This window comes from Stigmatopora argus, chromosome 3 (assembly GCF_051989625.1).
Source record: "Stigmatopora argus isolate UIUO_Sarg chromosome 3, RoL_Sarg_1.0, whole genome shotgun sequence".
Taxonomy (NCBI): Eukaryota; Metazoa; Chordata; class Actinopteri; order Syngnathiformes; family Syngnathidae; genus Stigmatopora; species Stigmatopora argus.
Genome location: NC_135389.1, coordinates 17,548,646 through 17,570,753, shown reverse-complemented (window position 1 = coordinate 17,570,753; position 22,108 = coordinate 17,548,646). Strand labels below are relative to the sequence as shown.

The following is a 22,108-nucleotide window of genomic DNA, read 5'->3' as shown; positions in this document are numbered from 1 at the left end:
ACTAGGGTGTCAAACTAGAGGGTGTTGGTTCGCGGGCCGCAATAACATCAACTCGATTGCATGTAGGCCGGACCATTTTAGATATAATATTTAGATTTGTTTAAATTGGATTATAAGAACTGGATCAAAAGCCCTAAATATTCATTTTTTTATGGATATAAAACTGTTTATTTGAACTTTTTTTCCTTAGTAAGGGAAAACATCTAATAATCATTTGTTTTTTTATTTCAAATGGAAACAATTTAAAAAAAAAAAATCAATATTAAAATGGAAAACCGAAAATATTTTTATATATTTATTTTTTGATTTTACAAAATGCTTTTTGAAAAAACACCAAAAGAAAAAATGGATAAAAAATTGCAATTATTGATTTAAAAGGGAAAAATCACGAAATATACATACATATATAATAATATATAAATATACATCTATAATCTTCATTTGAGTTTGATCCTAAAACAGAAAGTTGGCACTCATGATTTACTTTCTCGGGCCGCACAAAATGATGCGGCGGGCCAGATTTGCCCCCCGGGCCGCCACTTTGACACCTGTGTCTTAGGACATTGTAGGCTCACGTCCTATATATGTTGGGTCACTTATTATTGATTTTAAGCATTCCTGGGTGACTTCCTCACTATTTAGGTAAATTTTTGTCAATTTTGTGTCGTTGCTAGGTCACTTCCTGTTCATTTAGTTTCCATTTTGGGTCACTTGTAGTGCATTGACTGTCACTGATGGCGCCAGTAAAACTACTCTTAGACGTGCATTTTTCTTCCAAAGTTACTGGGAGTGAATGAGTTAAATGGCCGTTTGCGGTCAAATTAATGGGTGAAAATACAAGAGCGAGCACGCGCCGTTCTCGTTAATGGATGCATAAATTCTGTTTGATTCCTTCACGGTCCTTCTGGGACTCTTTCCAAGGATCAAATTAATGACATGATTTCCACTTTCACGTTCTGTAATTAAAGACATGCTGTAAATGGTTTGCACTCATGAGGAATGTAATGGTGGTCTTCACGCCAATTAAAAGATGTTGAGACTTCCAGCGTTTAATAATGAAGACCTAACGCATATTTACAGAAATAGCTGGTGAATTGGACATCGACTGTTGTCAATGGCAGGCAATGAGTTCATGAATTTGGGGACTTTCCTGGTTCATTTTAGGGGACTTACAGGTCACTTTTGCTCAATTTGGGGTGCTTTCTGTTCATTTTAAGCAATTCGTTGGCACTTCCAATTCACTTTTCGTCATTTCCTGTCAATTTTGGGTTATTTCCAGGTCATTTCCTGTTAATTTGGGGTCCTTTCCTGTTCATTTTGGCTACCTATATTGATTTTGGGTCTTTTTATGATGGGTTTGGGGCATCACAAATAACTTTCTGTACATTTTGGGTAGCTTCCTGTTAGTTTTGAGGCACATACAGGTCACTTCCTGTTGATGTTTGGTACTTCCTGCACATTTAGTGGACTTCAGGAGTAAAATCCTGTACAATTCCTGTTTTTATTTCTTGTTGTTTAGGGAATTTTTGACTCAATTTCACTTTCTGTTACTTTCTGGATTCCTGAGTCACTTCCTGTACATGTTGGGTCATTTCCTGTTAGTTTTGGGGCACATACAGGCCACTTCCTGTAAATTTCACTTCTTAATGATTTCGGGACAGAGTCCCAGTCAAAACGGATTAGACCGTCAGCGGGTGTTTTCGCTAACATCTCTTTTTGAACCGGAATGGCCGCCCAGCAGCGACCAGCAAACAAATATTACGCAACGCAACCAGATCGAGACTCCTCGCTAACGCGTCACACGGAGGGCGACGTTCGGACGCTGACATTTTGTCGTGGCGCAAACGCGCGCAGATTAGCATGGAAGCGCTCCACCCACCGGGGGCGCTAGCTGTCGTGCATTTGTAGCGCCGCTGAGTCACCTTGCCTCAGTCCAGCCTGAGAGCGTTGGACAATTCACTGTCACTTCTGCCCTGGTTAGCGTGCCAACGCTAAAGAGCCAAATCGCTAAATACTCCCCTTTTGCCTTTATTTTGCAGATTTATTCATGAACCACGCAGGAAATCGCTTTTGTGAGGTTGCTAAAACATGCCAAGCATAGAAATTTACATGAACATAGCACTAGCACGCCCTGAGCAAATTTTGTTGTCGCCTGTCGGCCATTTTGAGTCATTATACAGTCATACCTCTACTTACGAATGCCTCTTGGTACAAAAATTTCAGGTTACGATTATTTTTATATGCACAGGGCACATTTTCATATGATTTATTTATTTTAAAACATTAATAAATCATTTCCTTATCATTTTCTCTCATTTTTGTGTGTTTCCTCACATCGTTCATACAAAATTGGGACACAATTTTAAAGGACCTTGGAATGAATTAGAGAGTTTACATATAAAGTACACCTCTACTTACGAATTTTTTAAGTTACGAAAAAAGTCTTGGAAACAATTAATTTCTTAAGTAAAGGTGCGACTGTATAGTTCAATTTGAAATCAAAGATTTTCCAACATTTTTTTTCCTTTTTAATTACGGTGCATTTGAAAATGAACAACCTATTAAACCATTTGAAAAGTCATATTATTAGCAATATAAAATGTCATAATATAAATTAAAATCGTAATTAACGATCACCAAAATGGAAAGTTTGACCTCTGAATGTATGAAAATCCTCTCATTATTTCAAAATTTCTGGACTTTTGAGGCTGTTTTGCCTGGCGATCAGCAGCTCACAAACCTTCCCTTCAATTTTCAGCAACGTCGTCAGGAAGCGAACCACTTTTGGAAAAATGTCACTAAAACGCCACAGTTAAAAAGCAAAACGCATGTGGCGTTAAACCTCAAATGACAGTGAGCTGTCCCATGTCACATTTAATGTGACATTTATGGCTCGTGAAAGGTTTTACGATTGAATTTCTTAAAGCTGACAACACGCAAACCCTCAAGCGGCCAAACAATAACAAATTAATTACATTCCTGTCAAAATTGTCTCTGTAATTCATGGCGAATAGGCAACGCGTTGTCTTGTCCTTGTCGGTCATTTGGTTACTTTGCAAAAGTTGAAAAACAATGCCATTTTCTGTGACATCCTCTACATTTTGGCTCACCTATTTATTTTGGGGCCTTTCAGGTCATTTCCTGTTTATGTAGGGCCACTTTCTGTAAATTCTGGAGCATTTTCCAGGTCATTTGTTGTCACTTTCTGTTGATTTTGGGGCCTTTCGGGTCGTTTTTTGTTCATTTTGAGTCACTTTGTATTGATTTTTGGCTTTCTTGGGTCACTTTGTTTTGAAATCCCATCACTTCCACTTCATTTTGGGAAATTCTGCGTGTCTTTCTGTTAACATTGTGTCACTTCCTGTACATTTGAGGACATTTTGCTTCACTTTTTGTTGACATTGAGTTTTTGTGGGCATTTTCAGGTCACTTCCTGTTGTTCTTGGGTGTAAATTCTAGTGCATTTTCTTCCTGTTCAATGTGCGCCACTTCCTGTTGATTTGGGCCATTCACATTCATGTCGGGTTGCTTTATATTGAGTTTATTTTTCAAGATGTCACTCTCCTCCTGACATTTTATCATTTGATCGCATATACATGGGAATGTTTTTGTCCAAACTGTTACAACGACAACTACGTTGTCCTCCCTGACTTCCCGAGTGACATGTGAGTTGAGAAACCACCCCCAAATAAACTCCACGAAAAGATAATGGCGACAAGCGGGTCAAGTTAACCAGCCCCCAAATGAATGTGAAGTGACATTAAATCTACGGGAAGCAAATCATCCCCTGACATGTCATTTTGCGGTTAAGTAACGATCACTCCCTTTTGTCTTTCAGGCGTGCTGAGCCTCCCCGAGGGCCTGACGCTTCACCAGCGAGCGGGAAAGAACGGCGAGGGCAACGCCTACGGCCCGTCGGAACTGCGCTCCGTCGAGCAGTGCTTGCTGGCCACCCGAGTGGGTAGCATCTCCGAACTCAGTGAGTTAAAATAAGTCAATTATTCAGAAATCAATTTGAAAAGAGGTGCTACCTTTCAACTTTTTTTTTGAGACTCCAGTAACTTACACGGATGTGTCACGGTCATTAACATACAAAGAAATCACACATACATGAGACATTGTACAGCGTTAGCATTGCTACATTGAGGCTAACGGTGAAAGACAACGTAGGAACCACATTAGCCTGCTCTGAAACAATGGCTGCCTTCTCCATGTTTATTGGTCATTCACTCCCCATAGGACTAAAGTTCAGACATACAAATTAGGAAAACACGTGTATATTGAGGGCGGCCCATTGGCTTGAGTGGTTAGCACGTCGGCCTCACGGCGTTGGGTTCCTGGGTTCAAATCCAGGTTGGTCCACCTGTGTGGAGTTTGCATCTTCTCCCCGGGCCTACGTGGGTTTTCTTGGGGTACTCTGGTTTCCTCCCACATTCCATAAAGTATGATTGGACACTTTATATTGCCAGTAGCTATGATTGGTTGTCCGTCTCCTCGTGCCCTGCGATTGGCTGGCCACCGATTCTGGCCCGAAGTCAGCTGGGATAGGCTCCAGCACCCCCACCCCTCCGCAAACCTAATGAGGATGACGCGGTTCAGAAAATGAATGAATGAACGTGTGTATTGCACATTGTACAGTGTTAGCATTGAGGCTAATGGCGAAAGACAATGTGCTAACCACTTTAGCCTGCTACGAACCAATAGCCGTCTTCTGCATGCTCACCAGTCACGAACAGACCGCATAACTAAAGTTCAGATTTACATACTAAGAAAACACATATGTAACACATTGTACAGCGTTAGCATTCAGGCTAATGGCGAAAGACAATGTGCTAACCACTTTAGCCTGCTATGAACCAATAGCCATTTTCATGTTTTTTAGTCATTAACCCCCTTAAGACTAAGGTTCAGACAGACAAATTAAGAAAACCCATTTCTGAAAATGAGATAAGAGATGAGACATGTATTTCACATTATATATTGTTAGCATTGAAGCTAATGGCAAAAGACAAGGTACTAACCACTTAAGCCTGCTATGAACCAGTGGCAGTTTTGTTCAAAATGCAGTCATCAGGGTTAAAAGGTTAAAAGGTGCCCAAATTCTGTCCCCCACAACAGTAAATTTGTCACTATTCCCCCCTGGCGTCTGCGTGCCAATGTGCTCATGAAGCCAAAATGAATCATCGGGAGTCGCTGTGTCATTAGAAGAATTCTTCTTAGGCGCAGATGATCAAAAATGCAAACGATAACTCGTCTGCTCACTCACGATGGCGTCATTATGTAAACAATCATCAGCGGATGATTACGCTCTGTTTGCGGTGATTGCGGTGGGTCAGAAGGACGCGGACAATCTTAGATTAGATTGGATAACTTTATTCATCCCATATTCAGGAAATTTCAGTGTCACAGTAGCAAGAGGGTGAGAATACAGCAGTGGCGGTCCGTGCATTTTCTCGTAGCGCCTTTAACGGGTAAAATCCACTTCCTAGCAGCATTTAATGATTAAATACAAATACTGGAACTTTTCAGACACATTACTACCGGGCCAGGGAGGTGTTTTCCCCGGGAAAAGACAGCGATGGACGTCAATGGCGAAACGGCAAAAATTGCACTAAAATGGGGTAAAATCCACTTCCTAGCAGCATTTAGTGATTAAACACAAACACTGGAGCTTAAATACAAACATTAGAGCTTTTCAGATATCAGAACTGGGCACACAATTGAAATATTATTTAGAAATATAGCCATATTTTACTCACCCAAAATCCTTTTTCACTGTACACAATATCCATCCTCCTTTCTTTCTTCCTTCTTTTCTATCGCCATCGAAGCTAATGCTGAAAGTCGAGCCTGTCCTGTCGTATTTCTGGCATAGTCCGGCTTGAAAATGACTTTAAATCAACACAACAATATATTTGCTTGTGCAGCTCGCTACAGATACAGTTTGGTAGCTCTGGCTAATCACTAGCCAATCATAGTTGGTGAAAGCGATGACGTATCCCTACGCCTGCGACAAGGCAATGACGTATCCCTGCGACAAGGCATTGTGGTGTTGCCAACTCGAAATCTGATTGGTTAAAGCAACAGTCTTATTGACGCTCGTTTAATGCAGCAGAGCCTGCAGAACTGATTGTGAAGGCCTTGAGACAGATTTCTGACCCTGGCAACAAATAATGGCTGAAATGTGATTGGTTAAATTCTTCAATATGAAAACACACATCTGGAAGCAGTGCAACCAGGCAGAAAAGCAATGAAAGGAAGCTAACAGACAATTTGGAATTATTTAATAAGTATTGATGGACAAAATATAATATATGATTCAGATATTTCTTAGGCCAGCAGAGAAGGCCTTGAAGGCCCTGACGGCCCGCCACTGGAATACAGACACAGGAAAATAAATTTTTGACATAAATAAATGGGTCATAAATAAGAGACAAACAACCCATCATTAGCTCGGGACAATTTAGCGTAGAATTAGCCTAGCATGGATGGTTTTGGATGTGAGAGGAAACCAGACTACCCGGAAAAAACACACGCGAGCCCCGGGCGCACATCCAAACTCCCCATAGGAAGGTCTGGATTTGGAATCGAACCCTCGGTTTGAGAACTGTGTGGCCGATGTGCTAACCACTTGATTAAAAAAAAATTGTTCAGACTTTGGTCGTCCTCAACCTTCCATTGAGAAGGACCAAAATGTCAATGAAGCATTTTTGTGTTTTTGTTGCAGGTGATATGGTGTCCCGGGCCATGCATTACCTTCAACCGCTGTACACTATGAATCATAATAACGGGACACCGGTCCACCAGAAGAGTGCCCTGGTCCAATGGGCCCCTGAGGCCATTTACACACTGTGTTACTTCATGCACTGCCCCCAGATGGAGTGGGAGAACCCCAACATTGAACCATCCAAAGTTACATTAAAGACCGAGAGGTAAGATGTGCAAAAACTACAGAAGTAGGGCTGCAATGGATGATACGTTTTTATCCAATTTGCGATATATCTTGACGGTCAAGCCGATCCAATGTCCACTGGTCATTACTGTATTTTCTCGCATATACGCCGTATTTGTCGCTCAATTTTTTTTTGACTGAATCGAGGGTATGGCTTATATGCGCACTAATTAGACTTGACAAAGATAACACAAGACAATGCGGCCGATACGGTCATTTTTTTCAAAATAGAGAAAAGATAAACAGATAAAACGCTAAACAACATTTATTTTGATGTCATTGAATGAAATTCAAGAATTTTTTTTTACCATATCTTGCCTAAAACGTGAAAAAATTCACTAACTTGTGCTTGCCATTGCTCACTCAGGGCGCTGCTATCTTACCTTTTACCGGTAGTTAAATTGACACACTTCTTGGCTGCACTGCTCACGTGACTTCCTTTTTGAATTTAACTTCCTTATGATTGGATTGGATTGGATAACTTTATTCATCCCGTATTCGGGAAATTTCGTTGTCACAGTAGCAAGAGGGTGAGGATGCAGAAATAGGAAAGGCATTTTAGACATAAATAGATAGGTAATAAGTAAGTTAATAAATAAATACATAAATAGATATATAAATAAATAGATATATAAATAAATAAGCGTACATATATATATATAAGCACATATATACATACATACACATATATAAGCACATATATACATACATACACATATACATACACATATATATACATACATACACATATATAAGCACATATATACATACATACACATATATACATACACACACATATATATATATACATACACGTATATAAGCACATATACATACATACACATATATACATACACATATATACATACATACACATATATAAGCACATATATACATACACATATATACATACACATATATATATATATATATATACATACATACACATATATGAACACATATATACATACACACACATATATATATATACATACACGTATATAAGCACATATATACATACATACACATATATACATACACATATATATATACATACACATATATATATACATACATACACATATATAAGCACATATATACATAGATACACATATACATACACATATATAAGCACATATGTACATACATACACATATATACATACATACACATATATGAGCACATATATACATACATACACATATATAAGCACATATATACATACATACACATATATACATACATACACATATATATATATACATACATACACATATATAAGCACATATATACATACACATATATACATACACACATATATATATACATACACGTATATAAGCACATATATACATACATACACATATATACATATACATATATATATACATAAACACATATATAAGCACATATATACATAGATACACATATACATACATACACATATATAAGCACATATATACATACATACACATATATAAGCACATATATACATACATACACATAGATGTACATGCATGCATATGGTAGGTCTTAACACAGCCATTTATTTTGTTAAAGAGCCTGACAGCTGATGGGAGGAAGGACCCAAATAATGTGCAATCCAGCAGACGATCCTTTCGATTCATACAGTATCTCCGAAATACCACGTGCGATGATTTTCCTTAAGATTTTCCCTTCAAAGTAACACATTTTTACTCCCTATTAAAAACATGAATACAGAGGTGAAAATTGTGCATCAGGGGCATCTTATACGAGCGAAATTGTGAAATTCAATGATTTTAAGGGTACGGCTTATATGCGGAGGCGGTAAAAATATGCGAGAAAATGCGGTAATTGCTTTCATTTTGCAGCGATTAAATCCGTCCTTAAACAGAATGTCAGAATGATGTAAAGTGCTGGCAATCTTTTCCTTGTTTTTTTTTTCATTCCCTTGATCGCTGCTTTCTCAGCAAGTCCTTGTACAAACACTCACAGAGTCGAGGTCGAAGGGGGCGCAGGACGCTGGGAGGTCAAATGGATTCTTTTCCCCTTTTTTGCCCTTTAGAGACTACCTTACGTGATTCATTATCTACAAAAGTATACAGAAAACACGGCGCCTGGTGACGATGCGAGGATGACAGCTAATGCTAACGCTATCAGCTAACGGCAGTCGCCTTATGGCCAAATGATCACATCACTGTCAATTGAAAAGGAATGTAAATGCTTGTACATGTACATGTAGTAAAAGTACACGCCAGTACACATGTTTGTAGTAAAAGTACACACCAGTACACATGTTTGTAGTACAAGTACACGCCAGTACACATGTTTGTAGTACAAGTACACGCCAGTACACATGTTTGTAGTACAAGTACACGCCAGTACACATGTTTGTAGTACAAGCACACACCAGTACACGTTTGTAGTACAAGCACACACCAGTACACGTTTGTAGTACAAGCACACACCAGTACACGTTTGTAGTACAAGTACACACCAGTACACGTTTGTAGTACAAGTACACACCAGTACACGTTTGTAGTACAAGTACACACCAGTACACGTTTGTAGTAAAAGTACACGCCAGTACACGTTTGTAGTACAAGTACACGCCAGTACACGTTTGTAGTACAAGTACACGCCAGTACACATGTTTGTAGTACAAGTACACGCCAGTACACATGTTTGTAGTACAAGTACACGCCAGTACACATGTTTGTAGTACAAGTACACGCCAGTACACATGTTTGTAGTACAAGTACACGCCAGTACACGTTTGTAGTACAAGTACACGCCAGTACACATGTTTGTAGTACAAGTACACGCCAGTACACATGTTTGTAGTACAAGTACACGCCAGTACACATGTTTGTAGTGCAAGTACACGCCAGTACACATGTTTGTAGTGCAAGTACACGCCAGTACACACGTTTGTAGTGCAAGTACACGCCAGTACACACGTTTGTAGTGCAAGTACACGCCAGTACACATGTTTGTAGTACAAGTCCACTTTCATTGCTTCAAAAATATCAGACAAATTGCTCACAATGTTACAAATATCCTTTTTAAATTGTGTTTAAGTGCAGGTTTCAGACGACTACTTTCAGTTTTATTTGCGTCCTTTTATTTAGAAAAATGCTTCCCTTAGTTGAGTCATATTTTTGGACGCATTTCGAGAAAAGCTACGCAGAATATTTCCGTCCGATTCCCTTGACGGGGGGATTGTAGCGGCGGTCCTGGCGTATACGGAGAGTGGATTGAGGTTGCCTTTGCGATGGTATTTGAAAAGGAAGCGGCTCCTCAGCCTTCGCTGTGTAAACACCGGGCTCGGGTTCAAGCATATGGTTGTCATTTCCTGCATCTGTCTCGGCACGACCGCTAACAAGTACACCTTACAACGCGGTAGGCTGCCGTGTGATGAAGATGCACTCCATCTGTTTGTTTGGCTTCTGTTACATAGGATTTTTTTCCCCCCGCAGATCAAAATGCGCCCAAAGAATTTGTAAAATGAGACAAAAAAAAAACTACAGCTTGTATTCCAGACTTTTGACTTGTGAATTAAGAGAAGTTTGGCATGGCAAAAAAACACAAAAAAGGATTTTGTGAAATAACAAATTCATTGATATTGATGGGAACGTCACCCCTACCAACATGGCCGCCTGATGGCCGCTTTTGGGAGGACCGAAGTAAGGTCTTTTGTCATGAATTGAAACGAATTCATCATGACTGCACGTCCAATTTGTTTGAAACGGGAGGTGTGGCAACAAAATAACTAAAAGAGATATATTATAATAACAACGTTGCCCCTACCAACATGGCCGCCCAGAGGCCGGTTTTGAGAGGAGCGAAGTAAGGTCTTTTGTCATGAAGTGAAACGAATTAATCATGAGTGCACGTCCAATTTGTTTGAAGCCGGAGGTGTGGCAGCAAAATAACTAAAATAACAACGTTGCCCCTACCAACATGGCCGCCCGGAGGCCGGTTTTGGGAGGACCGAAGTAAGGTCTTTGGTCATGAATTGAAACAAATTCTTCATGACTGCACATCCAATTAGTTTGAAGCGGGAGGTGTGGCAGCAAAATATCTAAATGAGATATACTAAAATAACAACTTTGCCCCTACCAACATGGCCGCCCAGAGGCCGCTTTTGGGAGGACCGAAGTAAAGTCTTATGTCATGAATTGAAACAAATTCATCATGACTGCATGTCCAATTTGTTTGTAGCGGGATGTGTGGCAGCAAAATAACTAAAATAACAACGACGCCCCTCCCAACATGGCGTCCGGGTGACCATCTTGCTACGTGCGAAGTAAGTTATTTTATCATGAATTGGGAAATAAGTTCATTCCGAGAGGACGTCCATCAGATTGGACGCCGGACCCCGTTCATGGCAGCGAATTAGTCAAAAGGATATATTCCAGCACAAAATAGAGAGCTAAATCCCCTTTTTGTTTGAAAAGTGCCAAATCCTCAACAATCGATGAAAGATCTTTTCATCTACGAGACTTTCTGTCAGCACAAGCCATACTTCATTCTCCCACATCAGCACATCTCCATATCATTATCTACTCTTGGCAGGGGTCACGCAATACTCCAACGCCGTCTTTCCCATATAACCGCATGTGGTCGCATCTCGTGCCTCTGTCTCCCCCCGCAGGCCGTTCATGGTCCTGCCCCCTCTGATGGAGTGGTTGCGCGTGGCCGCCGTTCACGCCGAGCACCGACGGAGCTTCTCGGTGGACAGCGACGACGTCCGGCAGGCCGCCCGGCTACTCCTGCCCGGAGTGGACTGCGAGCCTCGCCAAATACGGTATGCCTAAAAAAAGAGTTTTAATAGCGGATACCGATTGAATTTTTCGAATTTGTGAGTCTTATTTTTTAGTGGCATTTACCAGTGACACGTACAAAATTAAAGCTCTATTATTTCACTTTCTAATGCTTTTCAAATCATTTTTTTTCAATAGTAAATGCAGAAAATCAAGTATTAATCACGTTTTCGTTTTAACTAACGGATGAGAATGTATTGTTGAAAAGGAAGTGAGCACGTACTTTAAAAATAAATGAGCGTTTTGACAATGTGCAAAATGCTAAATTTCTTAAGAAGGTGACATTGCGTTTTGAAATGAATCATCATGGTAAGTTAAAATGCTGAGCAGCCTAAAACAAACACTTTAAATATTAGAATTGTTTTTCCATGTAGATTGCAGGATAAAAACAGTGCTTGATTTAAAAATTTTTTTTTTAAATATTTGATTGACTGGCGTAGTAAATAACGGAAGATTTGTAGTACAGTGGTACCTCGACATACGATCTCAGTCCCAGAACGGATTAAGATCGTATGTCGAGGTACCACTGTACTACGAATCTTCCGTTATTTACTTCGCCAGTCAATCAAATATTTAAAAAATTGTAACTCGAGAGGACGTTTCCCATTGAAATGAACTAAAATCAAATTAATTCTTTCCAACCCTCTGAAAAAACACCAAAAACAGGATATTGAATTGGAAAAAATGTTTTATTTCTTCTAATTCGCCATCTATTAACAAAGTAACACATAACTAGTGGTTTAATAGTAATCAAATGTGTTTAATATAACTAAAATTGGGCGGTGTTGTGTGCACGAGTATACTTCATTACCCAGAAAGCCCTCTTTTTGCCCGCGCATGCGCGTTGTGCGTTTCCTGGTCGAAACTCGTCTGAATAAATCGTTCAGTGCTCGTAGATATCTGTTATACACGAAAGAGATGCGGCAAAAATGATGAACAATGATAAACAGCCTCTCATGTCATGGCCACCTGGCTTGGTCGCATCTCGAAATTTTGATCGTATCTAGGGCGAATTATCCGATCTAAATTTTCGCTGATCGTAGGTCGAGGTACCACTGTATTTGGCAGCTGTGTAACAGTAACCTGTCATCTGATTAAAAAAATAGTCCATAAATTGCCTGGCAATTTTCCGCTTCAGGACGGACGACTGCTTCAGCGTTTCGAGGAAGCTGGACGCGGCTTCCACCGAAGCCAAGTTCCTGCAGAATTTGGGCTTCCATATGCTCAGCTGCGGGCGCACCGACTTGGTCAAGCAAGCCGTCAACCTGCTGGGGCCAGATGGGATCAACAGCATGAGCGAGCAGGTTAGCTCGCGTCCACGCTAGATGCCCGCGCCCCACAAAATGTCGTCCAGTCCTCCCGCCCACGCGTACTTTTTCGATGCATGACAGCGCCGCTCTTGTGTCCACGCAGGGTATGACGCCGCTCATGTACGCTTGTATCCGTGGCGACGAGGCCATGGTGCAGATGCTGCTCGACGCCGGAGCCGATATTAACAGCGAGGTTAGTCGTTTTTGGTGGTTTTTTTGGGGGGGGGTCAATAAGGCAAGGGTTGTGTTTTTAAGGTCTCGGGAATTTGTGAATTGTGAGTTGAAATGAGTTCATCATTTTAAAAGGATTGGACAGCGAGCAGCCATGAACTCATTTCCATTCGCAGCAGGTTGACGATTGGACGTCGAATGTCGTCAGTGGCTTTTTCTATTCATTTATTTTTCATTATTTTAGTTTAAAATACATCTAGAAGAACCTCAATGTTCTTTTGAATATCTCATTTTTATGTTATTTACTATCGGAGTTTTTTAAAAGGGAAAAAAAATATTAGTTTTTACTTTTTGGGGTTTTCTCTTAGTTTAGAAGAGATTCGTTTTTTGTCACATTTAGAGTGTAAGATAATATTTAGTTTTAAAGAATGTCATTCTAAAATCAATAATAGTAAATATATTCATCACATTTTTATCTTTTATATTATAGAATAATTATAAAACTGAATATTTCGGTTTTAGAAATATGGTCAAATATTAATTTTAACCTAATATTTGCATTATTTCTTTTTTTTTTACATTTTATAAATATCCCCCCTTAAATTAATGTCCTAACCGTCCTGTAATATTTGAATTTGTAATAGAATATTTGTTCCGCTTTTTAATAAAAATATATTGAAATAATACAAAGTTCAAGCATGAATAAAATATTAAATTAAGGGGGGATATTTATAAAATGTAAAAAAATGAGAATATTTTTTTCCGCTTTTTAATACAAATATATTGAAATAATACAAAGTTCAAGCATGAATAAAATATTAATTTAAGGGGGGATATTTATAAAATGTAAAAAAAGAGAATATTTTTCCCCTTTTTATTAAAAATATATTGAAATAATACTAAGTTCAAGCATGAATAAAATATAAATTTAAGGGGGGATAATTATAAAATGTAAAAAAATGACAATATTTGTTCCCCTTTTTAATAAAAATATATTGAAATAATACAAAGTTCAAGCATGAATAAAATATTAATTTAAGGGGGGATATTTATAAAATGTAAAAAAAGAGAATATTTTTCCCCTTTTTATTAAAAATATATTGAAATAATACTAAGTTCAAGCATGAATAAAATATAAATTTAAGGGGGGATATTTATAAAATGTAAAAAAAGAGAATATTTTTCCCCTTTTTATTAAAAATATATTGAAATAATACTAAGTTCAAGCATGAATAAAATATAAATTTAAGGGGGGATAATTATAAAATGTAAAAAAATGACAATATTTGTTCCCCTTTTTAATAAAAATATATTGAAATAATACTAAGTTCAAGCATGAATAAAATATTAATTAAGGGGGATATTTATAAAAAAGAGTATTTTTTCCCCTTTTTAATAAAAATATATTGTCTGTAATAATAGTATAATATACTATAATAATGTATTATATACTCTTTGAGTGACATTCACGTCCAATCATGCTTCTGCTGTGAATTTCAACGTGTATATGACTTGTAGACGTCCAATCCATTCAAAGCGGGAGGGGTGGAAGCCAATGAACAAACGCCCCCTCCCCCTTTTCAAGTGGATTGGACATCTGGTGCTCTCATCGACAGCCGATGCGTTTAAGAGGCTCCGAAAAGAAAACGCTGACGAATTTTCAGGTGGAAAATCGACTTAACGACATCATCGGCGAATTTGATCACGGGCCAATTGTCGATGAATCGACTTTAGCAAGAAGCCCGTCTCTCATCTCATCTCTCTTGTCGTCCTTTTCATATCATCCGCCATCCTGCAGCGTCTATTTTGCAGTTTCCCAGCCGCCCCAAGTGCGTCGAACGCCTCACTTGGCTGCGATTGGCTAATCATCTTTCCCCGCCATCACGCAAAAGCGTGCCAAATATGTCTCCGTTTCCCTTTGATTCCATAAGAAGAGATGAGAGAAAGAAAAAGCCATCAGGAGCGGATCGATTGATCGGCGCAACCGCTAGCTAGCGTTAGCATTAGCATTAGCGTGTCCTGGCGGCGTCCGCTAGGCCGCGTGTGGTGCTTTTTAATGTGTCTTTTCCTGTCACGCCCCCCCCTCCCCCTTGGTGTCCACCCCCAGGTGCCAAACTCGGTGCACAAGCACCACTCGGTCTTTCCCGAAACGCGGCAGGCCACGCCCCTGACTTTCGCCGTGTCGCACGGACACGTGCCGGTGGTGCAGGTAGTAGACGGACTTCTCTCATCTCGGGCTCATCCTTTTCACTCTTTTTCACTTTTTCATCTCTTTTGCTGGCCTTTTTCGGGGGGTTTCCGTTTCGATCTCGCCGAAAGGAGCGAAAGGGAAGGTCAAAATGGCCGCCGTCGATGGCGGTAGACGTCCGATCCATTCGGACTGGGAATCAACAATGTTCATTCAAAAAAACAATGAAAGAAAATGGTTTTAATTTTTTTCTTCTTTAAATGAACCTATAACATTATCATTGTATTTCTTTTAAAAGGAACAAAGACCTTTTTTCTTTCAAATTAAAATATTATTTAGAAACTATTTTATTGTATTTTATGTCCATTTTCAATTAAAAAAAGGAAGACACTTCATTTTTTTAACTACCGCATTTTCACGACTATAAGGCGCACCGCATTATAAGGCGCACCCTCAATGAATGACACATTTTAATTTTTTTTCCATATATAAAGCACACTGGATTATAAGGCGCCCTGTCTATTTTGGAGAAAATTTAAGACTTTTAAGTGCGCCTTATAGTCGTGAAAATACGGTAATAAAATTCCAAAAAGCAACAAAAAAGGCTCCATAGAAATTTGGAACAATATTTATTTATGAGAAAAACATTAAGATTTTTTTCCAATTCAAAAAAGCAAAATAAATATTTACTACTCAATTTCAATACCATTCTATTAAACTTGAACCCTCCCACAAAAGCAAAATAAATAGCCAATTGAGAACAATATTGTTTTTTCCCCATTTACAAAACTTGATCCATTTGGACTGGGAGGGGCTAATGAACGTTCCCGTCAAAATTGATCGGATGTCCGTCACGGTCGACGGCGCCGGAACATAATCACACAAATGAAAAAACAAAATTCAGCCCAAAAAAATCCATCTAGACCTAATGCTATCAATATATCTATTTTTTTTTCATGGTAGCTTTTCCCCACGTTTTACACCAATAAGACTTTTTAATTTTCAAGTCCCAGCCTGCTAAACATAGTGAATGGCTCCTCCCCTTCCTTTCCTTTCTTTTTCTTTCCTTAACTCCTCCCTTTTTAATGAAAGAAGACAATGAGTTCTGGTTGTTGGAAATGAACAATTAAAAATGGATGAAGTCAGTCTGAGTTCCCTGCTTTTCTTCTTCTTCCTCCCCACCTGAACTCTGAACTCCGCAGTTGCTTCTGGATGCCAAAGCCAACGTGGAGGGCTCCCTGCAGGACGGCATGGAGAACTACATCGAGACGCCGCTGCAGCTGGCGGCCGCCGCCGGTACGCTGGCCTTTTACCGAGCGACCCTCCCGCGGTCCCATTTTGACGACTTTGTACGCCGCCTAGGTCACTTTGAATTGGTGAGCCTGCTGCTGGAGCGGGGGGCCGACCCCATGTTGGGAACCGTGTCCCGCAACGGCATCTCGGTGGCGCCGCAGGGGGACATGAACTCCTACAGCCTGGCGGCTGCGCACGGACACAGGTGATTGGTCAACATGAAAATTCCCTTTCTGCTCTTTCCACCTAACCAAGCCCCCCCAAATCGAATCACCTCTCCCGTTCCGTATTACAAACATATTGGGCAAGTTTGATAACAATTCCTATTCAGTTATAATGAGTTATTTTCTGACCTTTGTGACCTTTGATATTTTGAACCCCAGATTTCCTCACCTTCATTGTTCCATATTATAAAAATATCCTGCAAGTTTGATTGCACTCCCTTAATTAGTTCTTGAGTTATCGTGAAAGCTATTTCGTGACCTTTGTGACCTTTGACATCACGAAGCCCAAATTTACTCACCTTCCTTGTTCCATATTATAAACATATCCCACAAGTTTGATGATGATCCATTAATTTGTTCTTGAGTTGCTGCCAAATTCCTTTTCTGACCTTAATGACCTTTCAACCATGACCCCATCATTTCTTCACAATATTGTGAAATGCAGTCGTACCTCTACTTACAAAATTAATTGGTTCCAAGACTTTTTTCGTAACTTGAAACTTGTAAGTAGAGGTGTACTTTATATGTAAATTCTGTAATTTGTTCCACGGTCCTCACGCAACTACCAACTAGACCAAATGTGTGAAAGTGGCGGCCCGGGGGCCAAATCTGGGCCACCGCATCATTTTGTGTGGCCCGGGAAAGTAAATCATGAGTGCCGACTTTCTGTTTTAGGATCAAATTAAAATGAAGAGTATGGATGTATATTAAATTTCCTGATCTTTCCCCCTTGTAAATCAATAATTGTAATTTTTTAATCCAATATTTATGTGTTTTTAGTTCAAAAATCATTTTGTAAAATCAAAAAATATATTAAAAAAGCTAAAATAAACATTGTTTTAGATCTATAAAAAACTGAATATTCAGTGCTTTTAATCTATTTATAAAAAAAATCTAAATATTATATCTAAAATGGTCTGGCCCACATAAAATCGAGTTGACGTTAATGACACCCTTGAACTAGACCCTATAAAATTGGTCAAAGTGTCCCAATTTTGTATGAAAGATGTGAGGAAACACACAAAAATGAGAGAAAATTATAAGGAAATGATTTATTAATGTCTTAAAATAAATAAAGCATACGAAAACTGGCCCCTGCGCCGCTAAAATATCTCCCTCTGCGGCTGTTATAGATGAAATACCCGTGTTTCTCCGCCAGATGATGGCAAGAGCCAACAGCCATCCACTTTGTAGTACATTTTAGACTTTTACGTGTGCCCTGTGTGTGTGAAAATATGTGACACGTTGCCTTTGTAGTTTTTAATCGCTTAATAAAGGGAATTCAAAATAAAATAACGGATAAGGAAATGCATTTACTTTTTGGGGGACTTTGTAACTTTTTCGTATCTTGAGTCACTCATTTGCATATAAGAAAAAATTGTAACGTGAAATTTTCGTACCTAGTCATTCGTAAGTAGAAGTATGACTGGGCATACAAACAAAACCAATTTTTAGCCCGTAACCTCCTGACACTAGAATTGAATCGTCTCTTCTGTTAAACATGACCAACAATTCTTGCACGTTTGATATGATTTTATACGCTCAAGTTTTTGCCAAAATACTTTTTCTGACTTTTGACCCCACGATCCCGCGAGTGAGTCATCAACTTGGTTTTCTGGTAACTTTCAGAAACGTCTTTCGGAAGCTGCTGTCTCACACGGAGAAGGGCAAAGGAGACGTCTTGTCCCTGGAAGAGATTCTGGCGGAAGGATCGGAGCCGCGAGGACAAAGTTCCTCCGAGGCCGACCTCGTACGCAGCGGGAAGGCCAAACTCAAAGCCCTCAAAGAAGCCATGTACCACAGTTCGGAACACGGACACGTAGACATCACCATAGATCTCCGCAGTCTCGGTGAGATGGCCCATTCCTTCCTTTTCCGTCTTCCATTTCCCCTTTTTTATGTATTTCTTTCTTTCTTTTTTGCAACCCAGGAGTCCCGTGGACTTTGCACGCCTGGCTGGAATCTCTGCGCACTTGTTTCTCCCAGCACCGGCGACCGCTCATCCAGGGTCTCCTCAAAGAGTTCGTCTGCATCGAGGAAGAGGAGTACACCGAGGAACTGGTCACGCACGGCCTACCGCTCATGTTTCAGATCCTGCGAGCTAGCAAGGTAGCGTGATTGGTCCAAATTTCATCCGCTGACACTATAGGCTCAAACATCTTACAACAGGGATGGGCAAACTATTCCACAAAGGGTCGCAGAGGGGGCACGTTTTCGTTCCAACCCATAAGAGGAAACCTTTCCACCAATCTGCTATGTTAGATGTGCAATCAGTGGATTGCAGTCAGGTTTTTCGCAGAAGTCTAATTGGTTAAACTAGGGGTGTCAGACTCGGGTTGGTTCGCGGGCCGTGTTAACGTCAACTCGATTTCATGTGGGCCGGACCATTTTAGATATAATATTTCGATTTATTTTTATTAATGGATTAAAAGAACTGGATTAGAATCCCTGAATATTCAGTTTTGTTATAGATCTAAAACAATGTTTATTTTAGCTTTTTTAAATATATTTTTAGATTTTACAAAATGAATTTTGAACTAAAAACACAGAAAAAATTGATTAAAAAATGACAATTATTGATTTAAAAGGGGGAAAATCAGGAAATTTAATAAACATCTATACTCTTCATTTTAATTTGATTCTAAAACAGAAAGTCGGCAGTCATCATTTACTTTCCCGGGCCGCACAAAATGATCCGGAGGACCAGATTTGGCCCCCGGGTCGCCACTTTGACACATGTGGGTTAAACTGTCTGTGTTGGATCGGTTGGAAAAGAAAACTGGATTGCCCACCCCTATCTTACAATAAGTACCGCCCTTTTCTTCGTTCTTGAGTTATTGCGATATTTTTCTGACCTTTGACCTCTTGACCCCAAAATGTAACAAGCTCTTCCATTTCTGCTGGAAATTTGAAATGAGTTTGTCACTAGAAGACGTCTAATCCATTTCAAGTGGAAGGACACTCATTGGCTGCCAGGCTCCCATCAAAAAGATTGGACATCTATTTTGGTCAATGGTAGTTGGACATCCTCTGTTTAATATACCAGACTTGTACATCACATTTGATTCATTCGATGCCGGCTCTCCGTATATAAGGTCAAAAGTTTTGAGACACCTCACTAGAAAGTGTCTCAAAACTTCAAATAAGCGTTCAGAGAAAAATGAAATCTAATCAAATCTAGCAAATAAAACAACAATTATTTACTGAATCAAATTTTAAAAAACTTAATAAAACAATCAGTAAAACCATTGTAACCCTGATACTTGTTTTTACCGTATTGTCCGGACTATAAGTTGCACTTTTTTCAACGTTTGTCTGGTCCTGCGACTTGTATGTACTTGACTTTTTTCACTCTGACCGCCAACAGCTTGTTATGTTTTGTTTTTTAGGCTATAGTTATCAAAAACAAATTGAATATATTGACATCAACAGGTGCTGTTGTTCCCTATTTTACTCCGACTTCAACTTATCATGGTTTTTCTCGCTTTCTGATCAATTAGTGCGACTTATAGGCATATTTTCCTTTACATTGTTCATTTTTTTTACTAGTGTGAATTGAAACATACGGTATAGTACACTTTTAGACGTTTTTCATTCCCGGCGGATGTTACGAGCTTTGTCGCGCCTCATTTAAAGCAAACGGCCTCAGCGGAGGTGTGCGGGGGAGGGGGGCCTGTCGCCGATTTCCCGTCTATTTTGCAACTCTGAGAGTTGGGAATAAGCGTCGCAGGAAGCACGTCTTTTCCTCCCTTTTGGCCGTCTGGCACGTTTCACTCGGGCGGTCCCAAACTAATTTGTAGGTGGCAACTAAAACGGACCTTTGCTGTCTTGTCAGAACGAAGTAATCAGCCAGCAGCTGTCGGCCATTTTCACGCAGTGTTACGGACCTTACCCCATCCCCAAACTGGCAGAGATGAAACGCAAACAGACGTCGCGTCTTGGTGAGACATTTTGTCTTTAAAGTGAAAATGAAAAAATATCCCTGAAAAGATTTGGGCTGAGAGGACACAGCGCCATCTTGTGACTGAAAGTGGCACGTGGATGATTATGGCTTCCCATTTTGTGTTTCTAGATCCACACTTCCTGAACAACAAGGAAATGTCGGATGTGACGTTTTTGGTGGAGGGCAAGCCATTTTATGCCCACAAAGTTTTGCTCTTTACTGCCTCCAATAGGTAAGTTTGAACAATTCCCCATGTAAAACAAATGTCAAATTTTCTTCATGTTGGATAAAAAAAAGGGAAATAATCGTAACTATTTTTATTTTATAATAAAAAAACAATTAAAATGCACTTTTTTTGCAAAGTTTAATTTAAAGGCAAAACAACAAGTCCTCCATTTTTCACTGAAAGCTCCCAAAAACAGTGATTTTTCATTTGACGGTCCACAAAAATGACAAACTCGGGCCTCGTCTTGCCCCGTGCCTCGAGTTTAACACCAATTTTTAAAAAGATTACTAAACCTTTTTAAATGTTTTTTTTGCAAAGGTTCAAAACTCTCCTGGCCAATCGACCGTGTGGTGAGAACACCTGCATCGAAATTAGCCATGTGAAGTACCACATTTTCCAGGTATTGCACTGTAGTACTTGAAAGCGCACTTTTGTGATTTATACATCCTGGCATACTCTTTTTTTTTTGCCCTCCTTCCAGCTTGTCATGCAGTACCTCTACTTTGGCGGAGCCGACGCACTCCACATTCGGAACCCCGACGTGATGGAGGTCATTTTTATTTTCCTTTGAGACGTTGGCTGCCATTGACGTTCGAAACACGTCCCATCCATTCATGTGAATGAACCGAGACAAAGTGGCAACTTTGCCACATGGCTATGGAGCTAAATGAAGGCTTGAATGCAAAAAATATTTTGTAGATTTTTTTTAAAATTCACTTTTAGATGGTTTTTTTAAGTTTCTAAATGATTTTTTATTCCTTTTTTCCCCCTTTCAAATCTTTCGTCGTCTTACATTGGTTTTAGACTCCCCTCAAACCTAACCACGCCCCTTTAGACCCTCAAACGGGGGTCCGGGTGCGGCCCCTCATTTCCGCCCCTGGGATTGGTCCACTTGAACTCTAAATTACAAAACCTGAGAAGAAAACAAGCTCACCAATGATGCTTGGGTAAAATGGGAGAAGTCTGCCTTCTTCTGGTGAAAAAGAGTAATTA

The 22,108-nt window shown here is 39.6% G+C and overlaps 1 protein-coding gene across 2 annotated transcripts in view; it reads left to right on the top strand.

Annotated features, from left to right (window-relative positions):
• btbd11b (BTB (POZ) domain containing 11b) overlaps positions 1-22,108 on the top strand; it is a 43,402-nt gene that overhangs the window by 18,533 nt on the left and 2,761 nt on the right. The window contains exons 2-15 of one of the 2 annotated variants that reach the window (XM_077596698.1): positions 3,839-3,979; positions 6,728-6,932; positions 11,592-11,744; positions 12,899-13,064; positions 13,174-13,263; positions 15,349-15,450; positions 16,632-16,725; positions 16,792-16,927; positions 18,576-18,796; positions 18,877-19,055; positions 20,782-20,887; positions 21,019-21,121; positions 21,434-21,515; positions 21,597-21,665. In XM_077596698.1, the coding sequence (XP_077452824.1) occupies positions 3,839-3,979; positions 6,728-6,932; positions 11,592-11,744; positions 12,899-13,064; positions 13,174-13,263; positions 15,349-15,450; positions 16,632-16,725; positions 16,792-16,927; positions 18,576-18,796; positions 18,877-19,055; positions 20,782-20,887; positions 21,019-21,121; positions 21,434-21,515; positions 21,597-21,665 (1,847 nt within the window). The remainder of the gene's footprint in view (positions 1-3,838; positions 3,980-6,727; positions 6,933-11,591; positions 11,745-12,898; positions 13,065-13,173; positions 13,264-15,348; positions 15,451-16,631; positions 16,726-16,791; positions 16,928-18,575; positions 18,797-18,876; positions 19,056-20,781; positions 20,888-21,018; positions 21,122-21,433; positions 21,516-21,596; positions 21,666-22,108) is intronic. The other variant, XM_077596699.1, reaches the window with a different exon arrangement.